Raw genomic sequence first — 14,708 nt, 5'->3', positions numbered from 1 at the left:
TTAACGACAACAACAAATCTCAACTGAAGTTCACATTCTACAAGAAGCGAACAAGAACGAATCAACCTTCTATCAAGAAGAATTTATAGAGCGATTCAGAGAATGGATTTATTTCTGTTCGGTACCGATATCTTTCAAAAGGATCCTACAATTGAACACACCATACGACAATCAGCTTGCCTCAATCAGACTTCAGAGTAAACATTGTAGTAAACATGAAGCCTAGATTTTAATTTTATATAGAGTTGTTTTTGACATTTCTTACGCACACTTGCTGAGCGTGTACAGATGGGTCGGGACAATTAACCTCAAAAACTCTCGGTACAAATTTCAGTGCAAAAATTGGGCAGCCAGTCGACGAACACGGTCGTTTTTGAGGTTAATGTTCCCAAAATCGAAAAGTATTAGTGACGCTTCCTGAATTATGACACGAATACTACTAGCGGCAAATAGGACTATTGTACTCTACCCGATGTTTACGATCCGCATTGAAATCGTGCTTTGCTACTGCATCAAAACCCGTTAAGAAATCGAAATAAATGACAAAATATTATCAAATTAAAATTTGGAAACAGTTTCTAAGTCAGTAGCTTAGTTAAATTTTTTTGTGTGGCTACCTTGATAGATTTGCCTGTGTTGGCAATGTAAACCAACTTTTGGAGTTGGAGAATTATGAAATATGGTTTCTGAAAAATTGAGTTAGTGCAACGTTATGCAACTATTTCATAGAAGAAATCAGTTTTGTTCCAATCCTTGTATGTTCTGTGTTGTGTCATTTAACATAAGATGTTTACTGATAATTGTTTCAATTAATAGTCTTTTATATTTCATTTTACGATTATTTTTACCGTTTAGTTTTTTTTTTTTTACTTTCGAATTGTTATACAAACTTCAATCATAGTTCGATCCGTAGTCTATTTTTTTGTGTTATTTGTGTGGTATCCGTCTTTCCGAATTATGATCTTGTTTCTAACCATTTTTCTTTTTCTGCATATTTCATTTGAAATTGTCAAATATGAAGAATACAAATAATAAAAAGGGAAATTTCAAATTCTATTGACTTCCGTTTGTGTATGTTGTTTTTTAATTTCTTATTTACATTTCATCATTTTCTTTGGATCGTAAAAATCATTGAATAAGAACATGAAACATTTCGGTATTTCATTTTATTATGTTTGTGACTTGCTGACCTCTCGCGCAAAACCAAATGGGACTTGACGTCTTGGATGTCGTCTTTCAACAAACTTTCAATGATCGATTTCATAACTTTTATGCTAACTCAACACATTTAAAACAACCTTCGGTACTCTGAGTAGATCTATCAATGTATATTGGAACAACGTGATCGAGTTTTGATCTGATATGTAGAATACAATTAAAATTCTACAATTACCATGAACCAACTAGGAAATTGACTTTTCTTTCTGATCAGGTGAACCGAATCAGTTTAAATGCTCAATTCGAATCAAAATTATTGGGCATCAGGGTGCATATTACAAAATGTAAAGAGCCCACCGTATTCATTTCAGATGTGCCTTCAAACCACGTCACATAAAATTAGGCTGCTTTGTTCTCCGCTTTTCACCAATCAAACACTTAAAAGTAAGGCCATTCAATAATTGACGGATGACGTGAAATATTTCTTTTCTACTGTCAAGTACTTGTTGTCTACAAGCAATCCAACTTGAAGTTTCATCTTTTCAATAATTTATTTTTTTTTTTTGGGGACTTGGCATCTAGCAAGAAATTTTTCGAAAAATCCACTATAATGATCAATTACATAATTTTTTCTTTTAATTTAATTTCATTTACATAGCAACCCCTCGTTTCGCATAAATTTAATGGGACTTGACTTTTGATGAGTATTTTCAATGATCTATAACTTTACTTTTCTTTATTTAATCTCATTAGTTTGTGACCTCTCGCACAAGCTTAATGGGGACTTGACCTCTCGCAAGTCATCTTTTGATGAACTCTTTCAGTGATCAATTACTTTACATTTCTTTATTTCATCTCATTAGTTTGTGACCTCTCGCACAAACTTAATGGGGACTTGACCTCTCGCAAGTCATCTTTTGATGAATTATTTCAGTGATCAATTACTTTACATTTCTTCATTTCATCTCATTAGTTTGTGACCTCTCGCACAAACTTAATGGGGACTTGACCTCTCGCAAGTCATCTTTTGATGAATTATTTCAGTGATCAATTACTTTACATTTCTTCATTTCATCTCATTAGTTTGTGACCTCTCGCACAAACTTAATGGGGACTTGACCTCTCGCAAGTCATCTTTTGATGAACTATTTCAGTGATCAATTACTTTACATTTCTTTATTTCATCTCATTAGTTTGTGACCTCTCGCACCAACTTAATGGGGACTTGACCTCTCGCAAGTCATCTTTTGATGAATTATTTCAGTGATCAATTACTTTACATTTCTTTATTTCATCTCATTAGTTTGTGACCTCTCGCACAAACTTAATGGGGACTTGACCTCTCGTAAGTCATCTTTTGATGAATTCTTTCAGTGATCATTTACTTTACATTTCTTTATCGTATCTCATTAGTTTGTGACCTTTCGCCCAAACTGAATGCGACTTGATGTCTAGCAAAATGAATTTTACTAAATTTAAATTACCATTATTTGTGATTCAATTTTATCTAGTCAATATACTTTTAAAAATTATATATCATCATTTATGTTCAACTGTAACTTTCAGATCATGGAGTAAACTAGAGTGTTAGTAAAAATGTGTACCCAATCGCAACTTCAATCGAACAAATAAAAAATCATACCTTGAAGACAGGATTGTATCATAAAGTACGCAGGATTGTATAATAAAACTGATAGTATGATCGCCACTCAATATATGTTCGGGAATAGGAATTACCAATAAAACATGAGCTCAGGCATAAATTGTAGAAACAACATATCACCAAACTCCATCTTTTACATTGCAAAATGATTGAATGAATGAATATTTGATATGTTATGTACTGAATTAATATACTTCTATTATACAACTATGAAATTTATTGAAGCATTAACTATAAATTACCATCTTAATTTTGACTTTATCTTCACAATCTTGACCAAGAATAATTAACTGCTGTAACTAAGGTAACAAACAAACAAGATATTAATGTTAATATGAACACTTGAGGAAACTCCCCAAAATATACTTTGTGTAATTCTTCGAAAGCCAAGTGAAATATTTCAAGTCCAACTATGACCTTTTTTTCATAATCATTTTTCAATAAATCTTATTCCAATGAATTTTATTCAAAATGTCTATTTTCTACAAATTATTTAGATGATATTCTAGTGGTCTATACATTTTACATCCTACAAAGCACACTGTGCAATTAAAAAAAATAAAAACTACAAATTCATTGCAATATTTTTTTTTTTTAATCCTTCAAATGTTCATCTGAATAATATCAACATAATCCGTACAGACACAACTATATTTTAACGCTTGGCACCCCTGCCTGTGAATCGTAGCTTGAGTTATTCTTTTACAATTATTTCGCAAGCGACGCCATTTTTGTGAATTCAAATTAAATACACATTGTACTCACCCGATGGGAGCGTAAGCTGCGCCATTGTGGTAACCATCCTTTCACTACACACCTTACTTCTCAATTTTACTACTCTAAACTATTCAACACCTTTTTTTTTCAAACCACTTAAAAAACCTAGCAAAATACGTGCTATCGTTCAAAAATTCGAACCAAGAATAATCAAAACAGTCCGTTCGTTAATCCATCGATCTCCTCAGTTCACTCTCCGTTCACTCATTCTCTCACGCGGAACTCGGAATACACATTCCAATCGCGTGTGCAAAACTGTATTATTTTTAAACCACTTCAAACTTTTTTTCATAATCTGTGAACTTAATAAGATACATTTCCGTTTACACATTCAAGTAAGGTGGATACTCTACAAGCAATTGAATATAGCAATCAAGACTACTGAGACAAATATAATATTAAGTTTCAATCGAAGTTATTATAATTACATTTTTATATTTTAAGTACCACTTTATTATAAATCTTTCCCTCAGGCTATATCTACCACACCGATAACCGAAGATCTGCATCGAGCCACGCTTACATGACGCTTTGCGACACATCTCCACTGAGGATCAGCCAGCTGATGGGTTCAGGAAGGCGTTACCAAGGGCGAGGCATGCGAAGCTGTTAAGCATTCTCAATTTACGAATTGAGGGGAGGTGTTGAAACTTACGTTTTCCTTCCGGCGACCTTTAGGTTTACAGCAGCAACTGATTTCTGCTGCGAGCAGAACCAAAACATTGTTTGTTTTGGTTCCTCTTTCTTGTTGTTCAATTCGCAATTGATGATTGCTGAGAACAATAGGCTGATGATGATGTACACGATACAAATGTCATCATCGTACACGCAACCAGATGCTAACTCATATTGTGATTAGCAGTTATACTGCAGTGTTGCCAGATATTCTGGGTAAGAGTATCAAATTACTCATTGAGAAATGAGTACTTTCCCGGTTAGGGAATATAAGAAGTGGAGAGTGACAATTAGCTATCGCTAATTAATATAGTTGTATTCTATTTGTAGAATCCGCGGGAACAATCTAAAACCATCCTACGATCTTCACATGGCTGTGGAAGGATTTACCACTGTCCTATACCGAGATTCGTTAGCAACTAACACTTAAAGCCAAGTCGCTTCCAGAGCTACTTGATTTCCCCGACGCTCTCTTACTATCTGATTCTCTCTCGGTCTAATAGCACACGCTCATTTTTATTTAACCATTTTTGAATGAAAAATAACCATTTTCTGGTTTTTCCTGCAGAACTGCCAATATGGTTATTTTTCATCAATATTTTAAGGTACAATTTTAACCATATTCCTAGTTTTCGGGTATTAACCAAAAAAAGGATGAAAATTTAACCTCAATCGGAAAAAAGAAAAAACATTGTCCATTTTCGCAATTGTACGAAAGATCGTTTTGAAGCGAATCTTCTCTTTTAAAATTTGCTGTAAACGTAACAGTTATTTCCAAGAGTAAACTGGAGCAATTATTAATGGACAAGGTAAGTTATCATTTTCTAACATTAATTTTATATAATAACATTAATTTTAAAAATTGATTTTTTTTTTTTTTGCCGGAACCGGATAATCTTACCGATTTTTTCTTAATAGTGGATGGACGAAAGAAGTTCCAGGTCTGTAACAAACTCCACCGCTATGGCAACCAAACAGCGAAGATGATCCCAGACGGCCAAAATCTTCCCCCGACTTAGTTTGGAGGACGAAGGCATCGGAGCGGGTCGTGAATCACTGGGCAAAGGTTTACCGCTTGGCTTTAGCTCCGGATCCGCACCTGCCTCGAACCGATTCGATGAGAGCGACCGAGGCAAGGACATGTTCACGTTTACCGTTTCAGTCCGAAGAAATGGTTGAATCAAGTTGCCGTGCCTGATTTAGAAGATTGCCACGGTCCCAACCAAACAAAACAAAATTTTTAATTTCAATGCACCGAATGGATGAATCCACTCCGATTCCAGTGGTATCAAGCTCGGGTGGAGGTAATTCTTTTTCTGACGTTTTTTTTAGTATTTCCTTTAATATATTTGATTTCATTTTAGCTATTCGGGATTCCCACGTTGAAAATATTCCGGAATTGGAAAACAGCGGATTAGTGCAACTGGTACTTAAATTCAGCTAGGGCTATGGCCTATAATGATGAACAAATGTTAGCAAGAGAATTCTACATCTGTCCACTTCCGGCACTGCCCCGATTCGTCGTTAGATTCCGTTTCCGGTGACAATCGTGGGAGAACTTCAGAACTTTATAACAGCTAGCAGGTGATATCATATATAAGAACACGCAATCAAAATTATTTTAAAAACATGTTCTCATTAAATTTTTGCCCTCAAAATTTCTATCTGGCAGAAATATATATTCCAGGATTCTTGAATATCATGTTTTTCAATTTCAGATGCAAGAAGACGAAATAAAAAACATTTTTGCAGCTTGGCTTCTAAAATTTGAATTTGCTTTAAGAAATAACCATTTTTTTCTTCTCCGCTCTTTCTTGTTGAGGTTGAAAAATAACCATATTTCTACTTCTCCCCGAAAAGTCATTTTATGGGTTCTCATGGAGAACTCATAAAATAACATTTCCAGGGAAAAGGTCAAAAATGGTTATTTTTGAATCGTAAATGGTTCAATAATTTCTAGCGTGCAGGGGAAATAGAAAGCTAATATAAAACCAAGTACATCCAAACTCTACAATCCCTTGTCTGCTCCAAAATAAAAACAGGTTGATCATAGACGACACAAATACTGCTAAATCCAACCAGGCACCAGGTGGTGCCACCAGGTCTGTGCGTTTAGTTGTAAATTCTTTTTAACCTTCATTCTGTTACAACATTGATTTGTTAATCCTCTAAGAGCTCTTTTGCGCCTTTTCTTTAGAAAAGTGCATCTTACAATTTTCTGAAGAAATCATTATTTTCTTACGACTATAGCAGGCATAATATTTCTCAAGAGGTTCCATCCTTTCACCCACTTATTAAATTCGAATTTATGCTTCATCTCATCAGCCACATGGAAAGTAAAAACCTGTCTTTCGAGATGATCCACATAACATCAACACTTCAAATGTATCGAATCCACTGGTGGTGTACCACTTTTACTTGTCCTCCGATCAAGGGCTGCTGCCACTCAATAAGACTTGAGTACAACCACCTGGATGACCAAGATGCTTACCATCCTGTGCTACCTTCCTGTGCATAATCCCAAATCCAATGAGCTTCCGCACAACCGCACCGGCAAGACACGTCGCAAAACCCAACCAAAATTAACAGCTTATTCAGACACACATATCAACCTTTCTAATCTCCTCTCTAGCATTGACCATCTCCTAAGTTCCAAATCTCTGGAATATCCTTCATGAACATATAAACCACAATGCACCCTGCTTGAATATGTCATCCAGTCATGGCTGGCAAATGTATCGGAATAAATTTTCCAGAAAAAAAACACGCCTTCAAAAGATCTAACTGGCACTGTATCATTGCCTGCTCATCGCATAAATCATGATCATGATCCCAATTAACCACCAAAATGACTGTGATATCAACTACATATCCCTGCTGTTCACATCCTGATATCTTCGATCGATGCAGTAAATTTCCGGGGCCAGAATAATCATTGTTCTATCAGTAACATTTCTATTCCACCGCCATGCACAAACTGTCTATGGCTTGATGCACCCTCCATTGTAAAGTTAACGAATCGGTCCTGCTTAGAAACACTGCAAAGTTTTGGAACCGGCAAACCAAACAAATTTAGGTAGAACTTGTTGCGTCAAAATGTTGAAAAGGTCAACAAAACTTATAATACTTTTAAGATGTCAATAATATAGTAATACTGTGATCTCCCATCAGATTCTACTAGCCCTCATCGTTTTAACCTGTTTGAATGCCAAATGTGGTCCTCCTGGTGTTGAATGACGTGTTTTCATCTTCATTGACAATCCCGACTCTTCCACAGCGTTCTGTTCAAATTAGTCAAAAACACAAACGGCGGGTGTCATTGTCTGCGGTCACCAGTGAGCCGAGATAGACAATGTCTTCGACTATCTCCAGCTCGTCGCCGTCGATCGTGACCTTGTTATTACTGGACAAGCGAGTTCGGTCGGTCTCGTATTCGCAAGCCAGCATATACCTCGTCTTGAACGTATGAATCATCAACCCAATCATTCTTGCTTCGCGTTTCAGTTTGCGGTAGATCTCCTCCACCGCCGCAGATGATCTGCCGACTATATCAATGTCATCGACTAAGCAGATAAGTAGACTGGACCTGTTGAAAATCGTGCCCCGCATTTCGCTCACCACTCGTCGAATAACACCTTCTTGCGCCACGTTGAACATCATGCAGGATAGACCATCGCCTTGTCAAAGCCCCCTGCACGATTCAAATAAACTCGACAATTCACTCGAAATCCGCACACAGCGCTGCGTTCCATCCATCGTCGCCTTGACTCGTAAGATTGAATGCTCTCACTCTGGTTTACTTAGGCCGCAGTCACCATCACTATCGTTACATTTGGCTGCTTGCTTTCCTCACTAGAACCTCAATCAACTTTTTGTTCGTATTGGTGTGCTTCGCTCTTTTCAAACCTCAACTATTGGCATCAATATGCATGCGCTTCGGCCGAAATCACACTCGCTCTTATCTTAATGACGCGGTCCTCAACCGGCTTTCATGCGCTTTGACGCTTTTAAGTCTGATTCGATTTTTCAGGATTGCTCAGCCCTCAGCCAGCATCATCAACATGAATGGCGCTTTAACGGAAGTCAGACTCGCTCTTTTCTTCCGCGGCTCTCAGATGACATCACTTCCCTTATACTGAACGCTTCGAGTGAAGTCAGACTCACTGTTTTTTGTACGGTCCTCATAGCCAGCATCATCATCAACATCATTGCCGCTTTGACCGAAGTCAGACTTGTTCTTCTTTCCTTTTGTCTGGCCTTCAGCCAGCACTATCATCATCATCATTGGCGCTTTGACCGAAGTCAGACTCGCTATTTTTGTGCGGCCCTCAGCCAGCATCACTCTCATCATCCTTTTTTTTTGCGGCCCTCAGCAAGCATTATTCTCATCATCCTCTTTTAGTGCGGCCCTCAGCCAGCATCATTATCATCTTCTTTTTTTTTTGCGGCCCTCAGCCAACATCATCATCTTTTTTTTTATGCGGCCCTCAGCCAGCACCATTCTTATCATCCTCTTTTTTTAGTGCGGCCCTCAGCCAGCATCTTCCTCAACATCCTCTTTTTTGCGGCCCTCAGCCAGCATCATCAAAATCATCATCATCTATAAAGCACAGTCCTCAACCGGCTTTCTCATTGGTATTGGTGACCTAGACTTGCTCTTCTCCAGACAACTTGAACTCCGATCGGTCGAACATCTTACGACAACGTAAGCAACCAACGTCGCTCATCATCTGATACACGCGTTTCTCTAAAAGCCGCCATTTTCAAAATGTGCTCACCAAAATTTAACGCAAAACATTCGGTTTATTTGTCACGTAACCCATGCGAAAAAAATCACTCCGTTCAATTTTATTTTACATACTTCATCGTACCGACTGCGCCAATTGTAGAATCCGCGGGAACAATCTAAAACCATCCTACGATCTTCACATGGCTGTGGAAGGATTTACCACTGTCCTATACCGAGATTCGTTAGCAACTAACACTTAAAGCCAAGTCGCTTCCAGAGCTACTTGATTTCCCCGACGCTCTCTTACTATCTGATTCTCTCTCGGTCTAATAGCAGGGGAAATAGAAAGCTAATATAAAACCAAGTACATCCAAACTCTACACTATTGACCTCACAGACGAAACATGAATAAAGATAACTCTATTCCACCACTGAAACCTGCGTTTTTCAACAGGATCATATGTAGATCCTAATGATAACTTAATAGTAGATAATAACAATACAAGATAAAAAATTAACACAGGTCTATACAGTTCTTGAAACAGTTAAAATTTTTGTCCGGAACACGTTCCTCGAAACATCGAAGTCGAAATGCTCAGAAAAGCGATTGAACGTTTTCAATATGCCGATAAACGCGCTGTTCGCTCCGTAGTTGTTGAGACAAATAGGTACATAGAGCTGCAAAAGCTGGTTTCTCAATCCTCGGGGACGCACGCTGAGAGGAATGGCCTCCAGCAAAACGGGACAGTCGACTCTGGACGTTAAGAGATCAGCAACAACTAGAGCGCGCGTAGCGTTTCTGCGAGCTTGAAGCGTATCTAGGTTTATGAGGCGGCAGCGATTCTCGTAACTTGGTAAACTGAACGGGTCTTGCCAGTTCAGATGACGTAGGGCATACCGCATGAAGCGACGATGGATGGCCTCGATTCGTTCAGCCCCATTCTGGTAGAAAGGGCACCAAACAGCTGAAGCATACTCGAGGATGGAACGAACTATACAGCAGTAAAGACTCTTCAGGCAGTACACGTCTTTGAAGTCTTTGGCCATGCGAAATAAGAATCCGAGGTTTCTGGATGCTTTGTCGACGATGTAGTTTGTGTGAGTCTTAAACTCCAGCCGTTGATCGAGAATAACGCCCAGATCGTTGATGTGGTCCACCCGAGAAATGATTCCGTCTCCGAGAGCGTACTCCGCATAAAGAGGGTGTCGCTTACGAGAAAATGATACGACCGAGCATTTACTGCGATTCAGGGGCAGGCAGTTCAGGTCACACCATTGAGCAAACACAATGAACTGCTGCTGCAGAAAATTGATGTCCTCTTGGCCGTTTATGGTGTGAAAGAGTTTCAGGTCGTCGGCATATGCAAGTTTTTTGCAGTCAAGGAGCGAGAGTACGTCATTAAAATATATCACGAAAATTAGTGGTCCTAAATGACTTCCTTGAGGCACGCCGGAGCAGGCTATAAAATGATTTGAAAAGGAGTCACCAATACGATCGGATAACTTTTGACCTGTTAAGTAACTATGGAACCAGTGCAAAAGGGATCCACAGAAACCCAGACGTTCCAGCTTTGCGATAGCGATATCGTGGTTCACCTTGTCGAATGCAGCAGAAAGGTCTGTATATATGGCATCAGTTTGGGTTTTCATAGCAAAGCTGTCTTGCACAAAAGATGTGAAGGTGAGTAAGTTGGTAGTCGTGGATCGTTTAGGTATGAACCCGTGTTGATCATTGGAAAGTTGATGCTTGAAGAACGAATTAATGGGATCCAGGATAACCAATTCAAACAATTTGGCCATAGCGCATAGAGCTGAAATTCCGTGGTAGTTGTTAACGTCTCTCTTGTCACCCTTCTTGTGAACAGGAAACATGTAAGCTTCCTTCCATAGTGAGGGAAAGATTCCAACATCCAGCGATGATTGGAAAATATGCCGAATAGGAAACAGCAGAAGTGGCATAAAACGCTTCAAAAAAGTAGCAGGTATACCATCCGGGCCCCAAGATGTAGAATTTTTCAGCTTAACTGTCGCTTTCGATATGGATGCATCGTCGATTGTGATACCGTTAAACGAAGAAGGTGTAGGCAATATATTTCTCACAGCTCTAGCCAGTTGCTCAGGAGAAATGGATCCAGTTGTAAAAATGCTGGAGAACTTCTCGGCAACTTCTCCGCTGATTTTTCACGTGCTTCCAATAAGATTTCGGACTGTTCTTGAAATTCTGTTGTAACCGATTAATATAATTCTGGTAGCAACGCTTAATGGCTTTCTTATAGGCAGAATTCAATTTGCGATATTTGTCCTTAGTGTAGAGGGCCTTGTGTTTGTTGTAGTTGCGTAGTGCGCGCTGTTTAGCCGTCTTGAGTCTACGAAGACTTCCAGTAACCCAGGCGGTCCATAGATTGGTAGCCGTGCTACGTTTCGGCACATGTCGATCGATGATATAGTTCAGGATGTTCGCAAACGTCTCGGCAGCTGCATTGGGATTAGAAAAATTGAGCTCAGCCTCCCAATCAATGGATTGCAGGACGAGGGATATGGCTTCGAAGTCAACGTTCTTAAAATCGTGATAGAAAGACGCAGTTTTCTCTTCTGAGCCAAGTATTTTATTGATATCGAGTGAAATCACTAAGGCTGGATGATGCGGGACAGTTTTAACCAGAGGAGCAGGAGCAGATTCGATCGTCGGATTCTTGATCCCTTCGTTCACGAAGCAGAGATCAAGCATACGGCCGTTTTCATTTTCAATTTTGTTGATCTGTCGTAGAGTCGCGGTGCTCAAGGAGTCAAGGAAGATATTAGAGGATGCTGAGAATGAAGAACGAGCAGGATCCGGAAATAAAAAGCCGCTTGGGGAGGAGCACCATTTCAAACCGGGTAGATTGAAGTCGCCGATGATGAGTATGTCGTCTGCCGGAGAGCAAATCGAGCTTACTTTAGAGAGGCAGAGCGGAAAAGATTTAGTTAAAGCCAAGTCTCCAGAACGGTCAGGGGGCACGTACACTACGCACAAATAAAGTTTCCGATCTCCAGAATCAATGCGAATCCAAACAAGTTCTAAATTGGCCCAGGAATCGTCTTCAATTGGCTTAGCTGGAAACGTAGATTTCACGGCGAGTAACACTCCACCACCAGTAGACTTTTTGCTGTTACGAGGACTACGGTCGCAACGGAACACTGCGTAATCTGGGCCGATAATCTGACTAGAGAGGGTCCGGTCGTTGAGCCAGGTTTCGGTGAAGGCAATGACGTCGTAGCAAGAACATGAAGTCGCCAACAAGTAGTCAATCAAACAACTATTAACACCACCGACGTTCTGATAGAAAATGTTGAAGGGTTCGGACGATTCGAACGTAGCGCGGGATCGATGATCACTGGAAAGGTAAATTCCATCACGCGGGGAAAAACTCTTAGTGATATCATACTTGCCAGAAAGCGCTGGCTGGAGAACCCCTTCGCCACAGACGAACTCAGGGCCGGGACGACTGATGACGCTGGCAGGAAACAGCGCGACTGAGTCGAAGGCTCAGGGGTCACCGTAGTTCCTAGTTCGTTGCGTCCCGGTGCTGGAGGCCCGGAAGAAGTCGTAGGATTAACAAGGTTCAGAAGATCTAGCGGGATGCATCTGTGGTGGAACGGAAACAGGATACGCGAATGGCAAGTTCTAGACATAAACTGGTACTTGCCTGTAGAAAAAGGCCTGGAGAACCCCGTCGCCTTCCAACGAACTCAGGGCCAGGATGACTGATGACGCGGGCAGGAAACAGCGCGACTGAGTCGAAGGGCTCCGGGGTCTCCAAAAGGCTCCTTTCGATGCGTCCTGGTGTTGAACCCCAAGTAAAGGCAGGTGAAGTAACGGGCGTGGCATGTTGACAGCGCATGCAGGATCTGTGGCTAGGTGAAACTTCATCACACAGGGAAAAAGTTATCAAACCAGATGAATACTTGCCTGAAGATGCAGGCTGGAGAACCTCGTCGCCACAATCGTCGGCCTTGCACTGAATTTAATACCTGACATCGATTGCTCGTCCCTCAAAACTCTCGTGTACCAATTTTAATCTGAATCCGATGTATAATAACGACAATATTGCACTAACAGTGAATAGTTAATATGGACGACCCCTTTGGCCGACCCCTGATTGTAATTTGGATAAATGAAATCAATTGTTTGTCCCTTTTAACTGAAACTTTTATGTGCAAATTTTCTTCCCAATCCGATGAATAAAAACGTCAATATCACAAAGATATGGAAAAGTTTATAAGGACGACGCCTTTTGCCGGCCCCTTACACAAAGTTTGATACCTGAAATCGATTGCACGTCACTCAAAACGTCACTGCGCAAATTTTCATTTGAATTTGATGTATTATAAACAGTGAACAGTTTATATGGACGACCCCTTTGGCTGACCCTTACACAAATTTTGACACCTTAAATCGATTTCTCGTTTTTCAAAACACTCATGTGCAAATTTTCAACACAATCCGACAAAAACTAACATCAATATCGCGAAAACAATATTTGTCTTGTATGGACGACCCCCTTCAGAAGGGATCACCCGAAAATCTGAAAACATTTTTCATCATTCCTGGTCCTAATGAGCATCCATGCCAAATTTCAGACCTCTAGCTCTTAAGACGGCTGAGTCTATAGAGGACAAACAAACAAACAAACATACAGAAATTGCTTTTTATATATATAGATTTCTTATGATTATTCGAACTGAAAATCAAAACTTGGTACAAAATTAGAAATACGAAAATATGTAGAAATACAATTTTGGTTATAGGAATATGGAACCAGGACCTCCAAAATGGGTTGAATTGAAAATTTAATATTCAGACCTGGATTTCTATGATAAGGTTGCCAAACTGCCCGGTTTTAAACGGATTGGTCCGGATATTTAATATTCAATTTTGGAAAAGTCCGGTTGACCCGGTTGCCTAGATTTCATTGGAAAAGCCCGGATTTTGCATGGGTTTGTTCTCATTATCATTCTTAAATCAAACTTAAAAATAAACAAATTGTGTTGTAATTTTTTTTTTTATTTATGCGTCCAAAGTTTTTGCAGCAAGTTAAAAAAATTATCATGTAAGGTTTTTAAAGTTTTTTTTTTTTAGATTTTTGATGAGCAATTTCCAAAATTGACCAAAATTGACCGCTTTTGCCTGGATTTGGTCGACAATTTTGAAATCAAATACCCGAATTTGCCAGGTTTTTTTTATAAAACATCCCGATTTGTCCGGCCCGGATACGTGCGGAAAAAAAAATCTGATAACCTTATTCTATGAACAAGTGAGAAAATTTGAAAATCTGTAGCAGAATTTTGAACTTGGAATGGGTTTTTGAGGCTTCGGTATTAGTTTTTAGTTCAGATAGTTACACTTGAATATCTTTGCTCTAATATCATAATTTGATTATGAATTTAAAATTTTGAGTGTAGAGTAGAATAGCTCGCTTGCATTTTTGGACCCTCATGGGGGGTTTAACCCCCAAAACCCCCTCCCCCCCCGTTCCTACGGCCATAAGATATAAGATTCTGCACAACCTGTGAATCAACCGTTTTTTTGCTTGTAAACCCATACTTTCTTCAGTTCCTCAACTGTCTTCACCACCTTAGGTCGTTTATAAAGGTGCTGTTCATAATCATTCAGTTCCAGAAAGCCAAAACTAAGGCTGGGCTTCAAAAGTTCAAGGTATAAAAGGC

General features: G+C 39.4%; 1 protein-coding gene across 1 annotated transcript; it reads right to left on the bottom strand.

The window, feature by feature from the left end:
• Positions 1–11,118: 11,118 nt before the first annotated feature.
• On the bottom strand, positions 11,119–12,870 carry LOC129737710 (uncharacterized). Its single transcript, XM_055728869.1, has 2 exons — positions 12,689–12,870; positions 11,119–12,376 (listed from the first exon to the last, which is right to left on the bottom strand). The coding sequence occupies exons 1-2, from the start codon at positions 12,868–12,870 to the stop codon at positions 11,119–11,121; spliced, it is 1,440 nt and encodes a 479-aa protein (XP_055584844.1).
• Positions 12,871–14,708: the final 1,838 nt, after the last annotated feature.

Source organism: Uranotaenia lowii, chromosome 1, assembly GCF_029784155.1.
Source record: "Uranotaenia lowii strain MFRU-FL chromosome 1, ASM2978415v1, whole genome shotgun sequence".
NCBI lineage: Eukaryota > Metazoa > Arthropoda > Insecta > Diptera > Culicidae > Uranotaenia > Uranotaenia lowii.
Note: the sequence above shows the minus strand (reverse complement) of the source record. Positions and strands in the feature narration are given on the sequence as shown.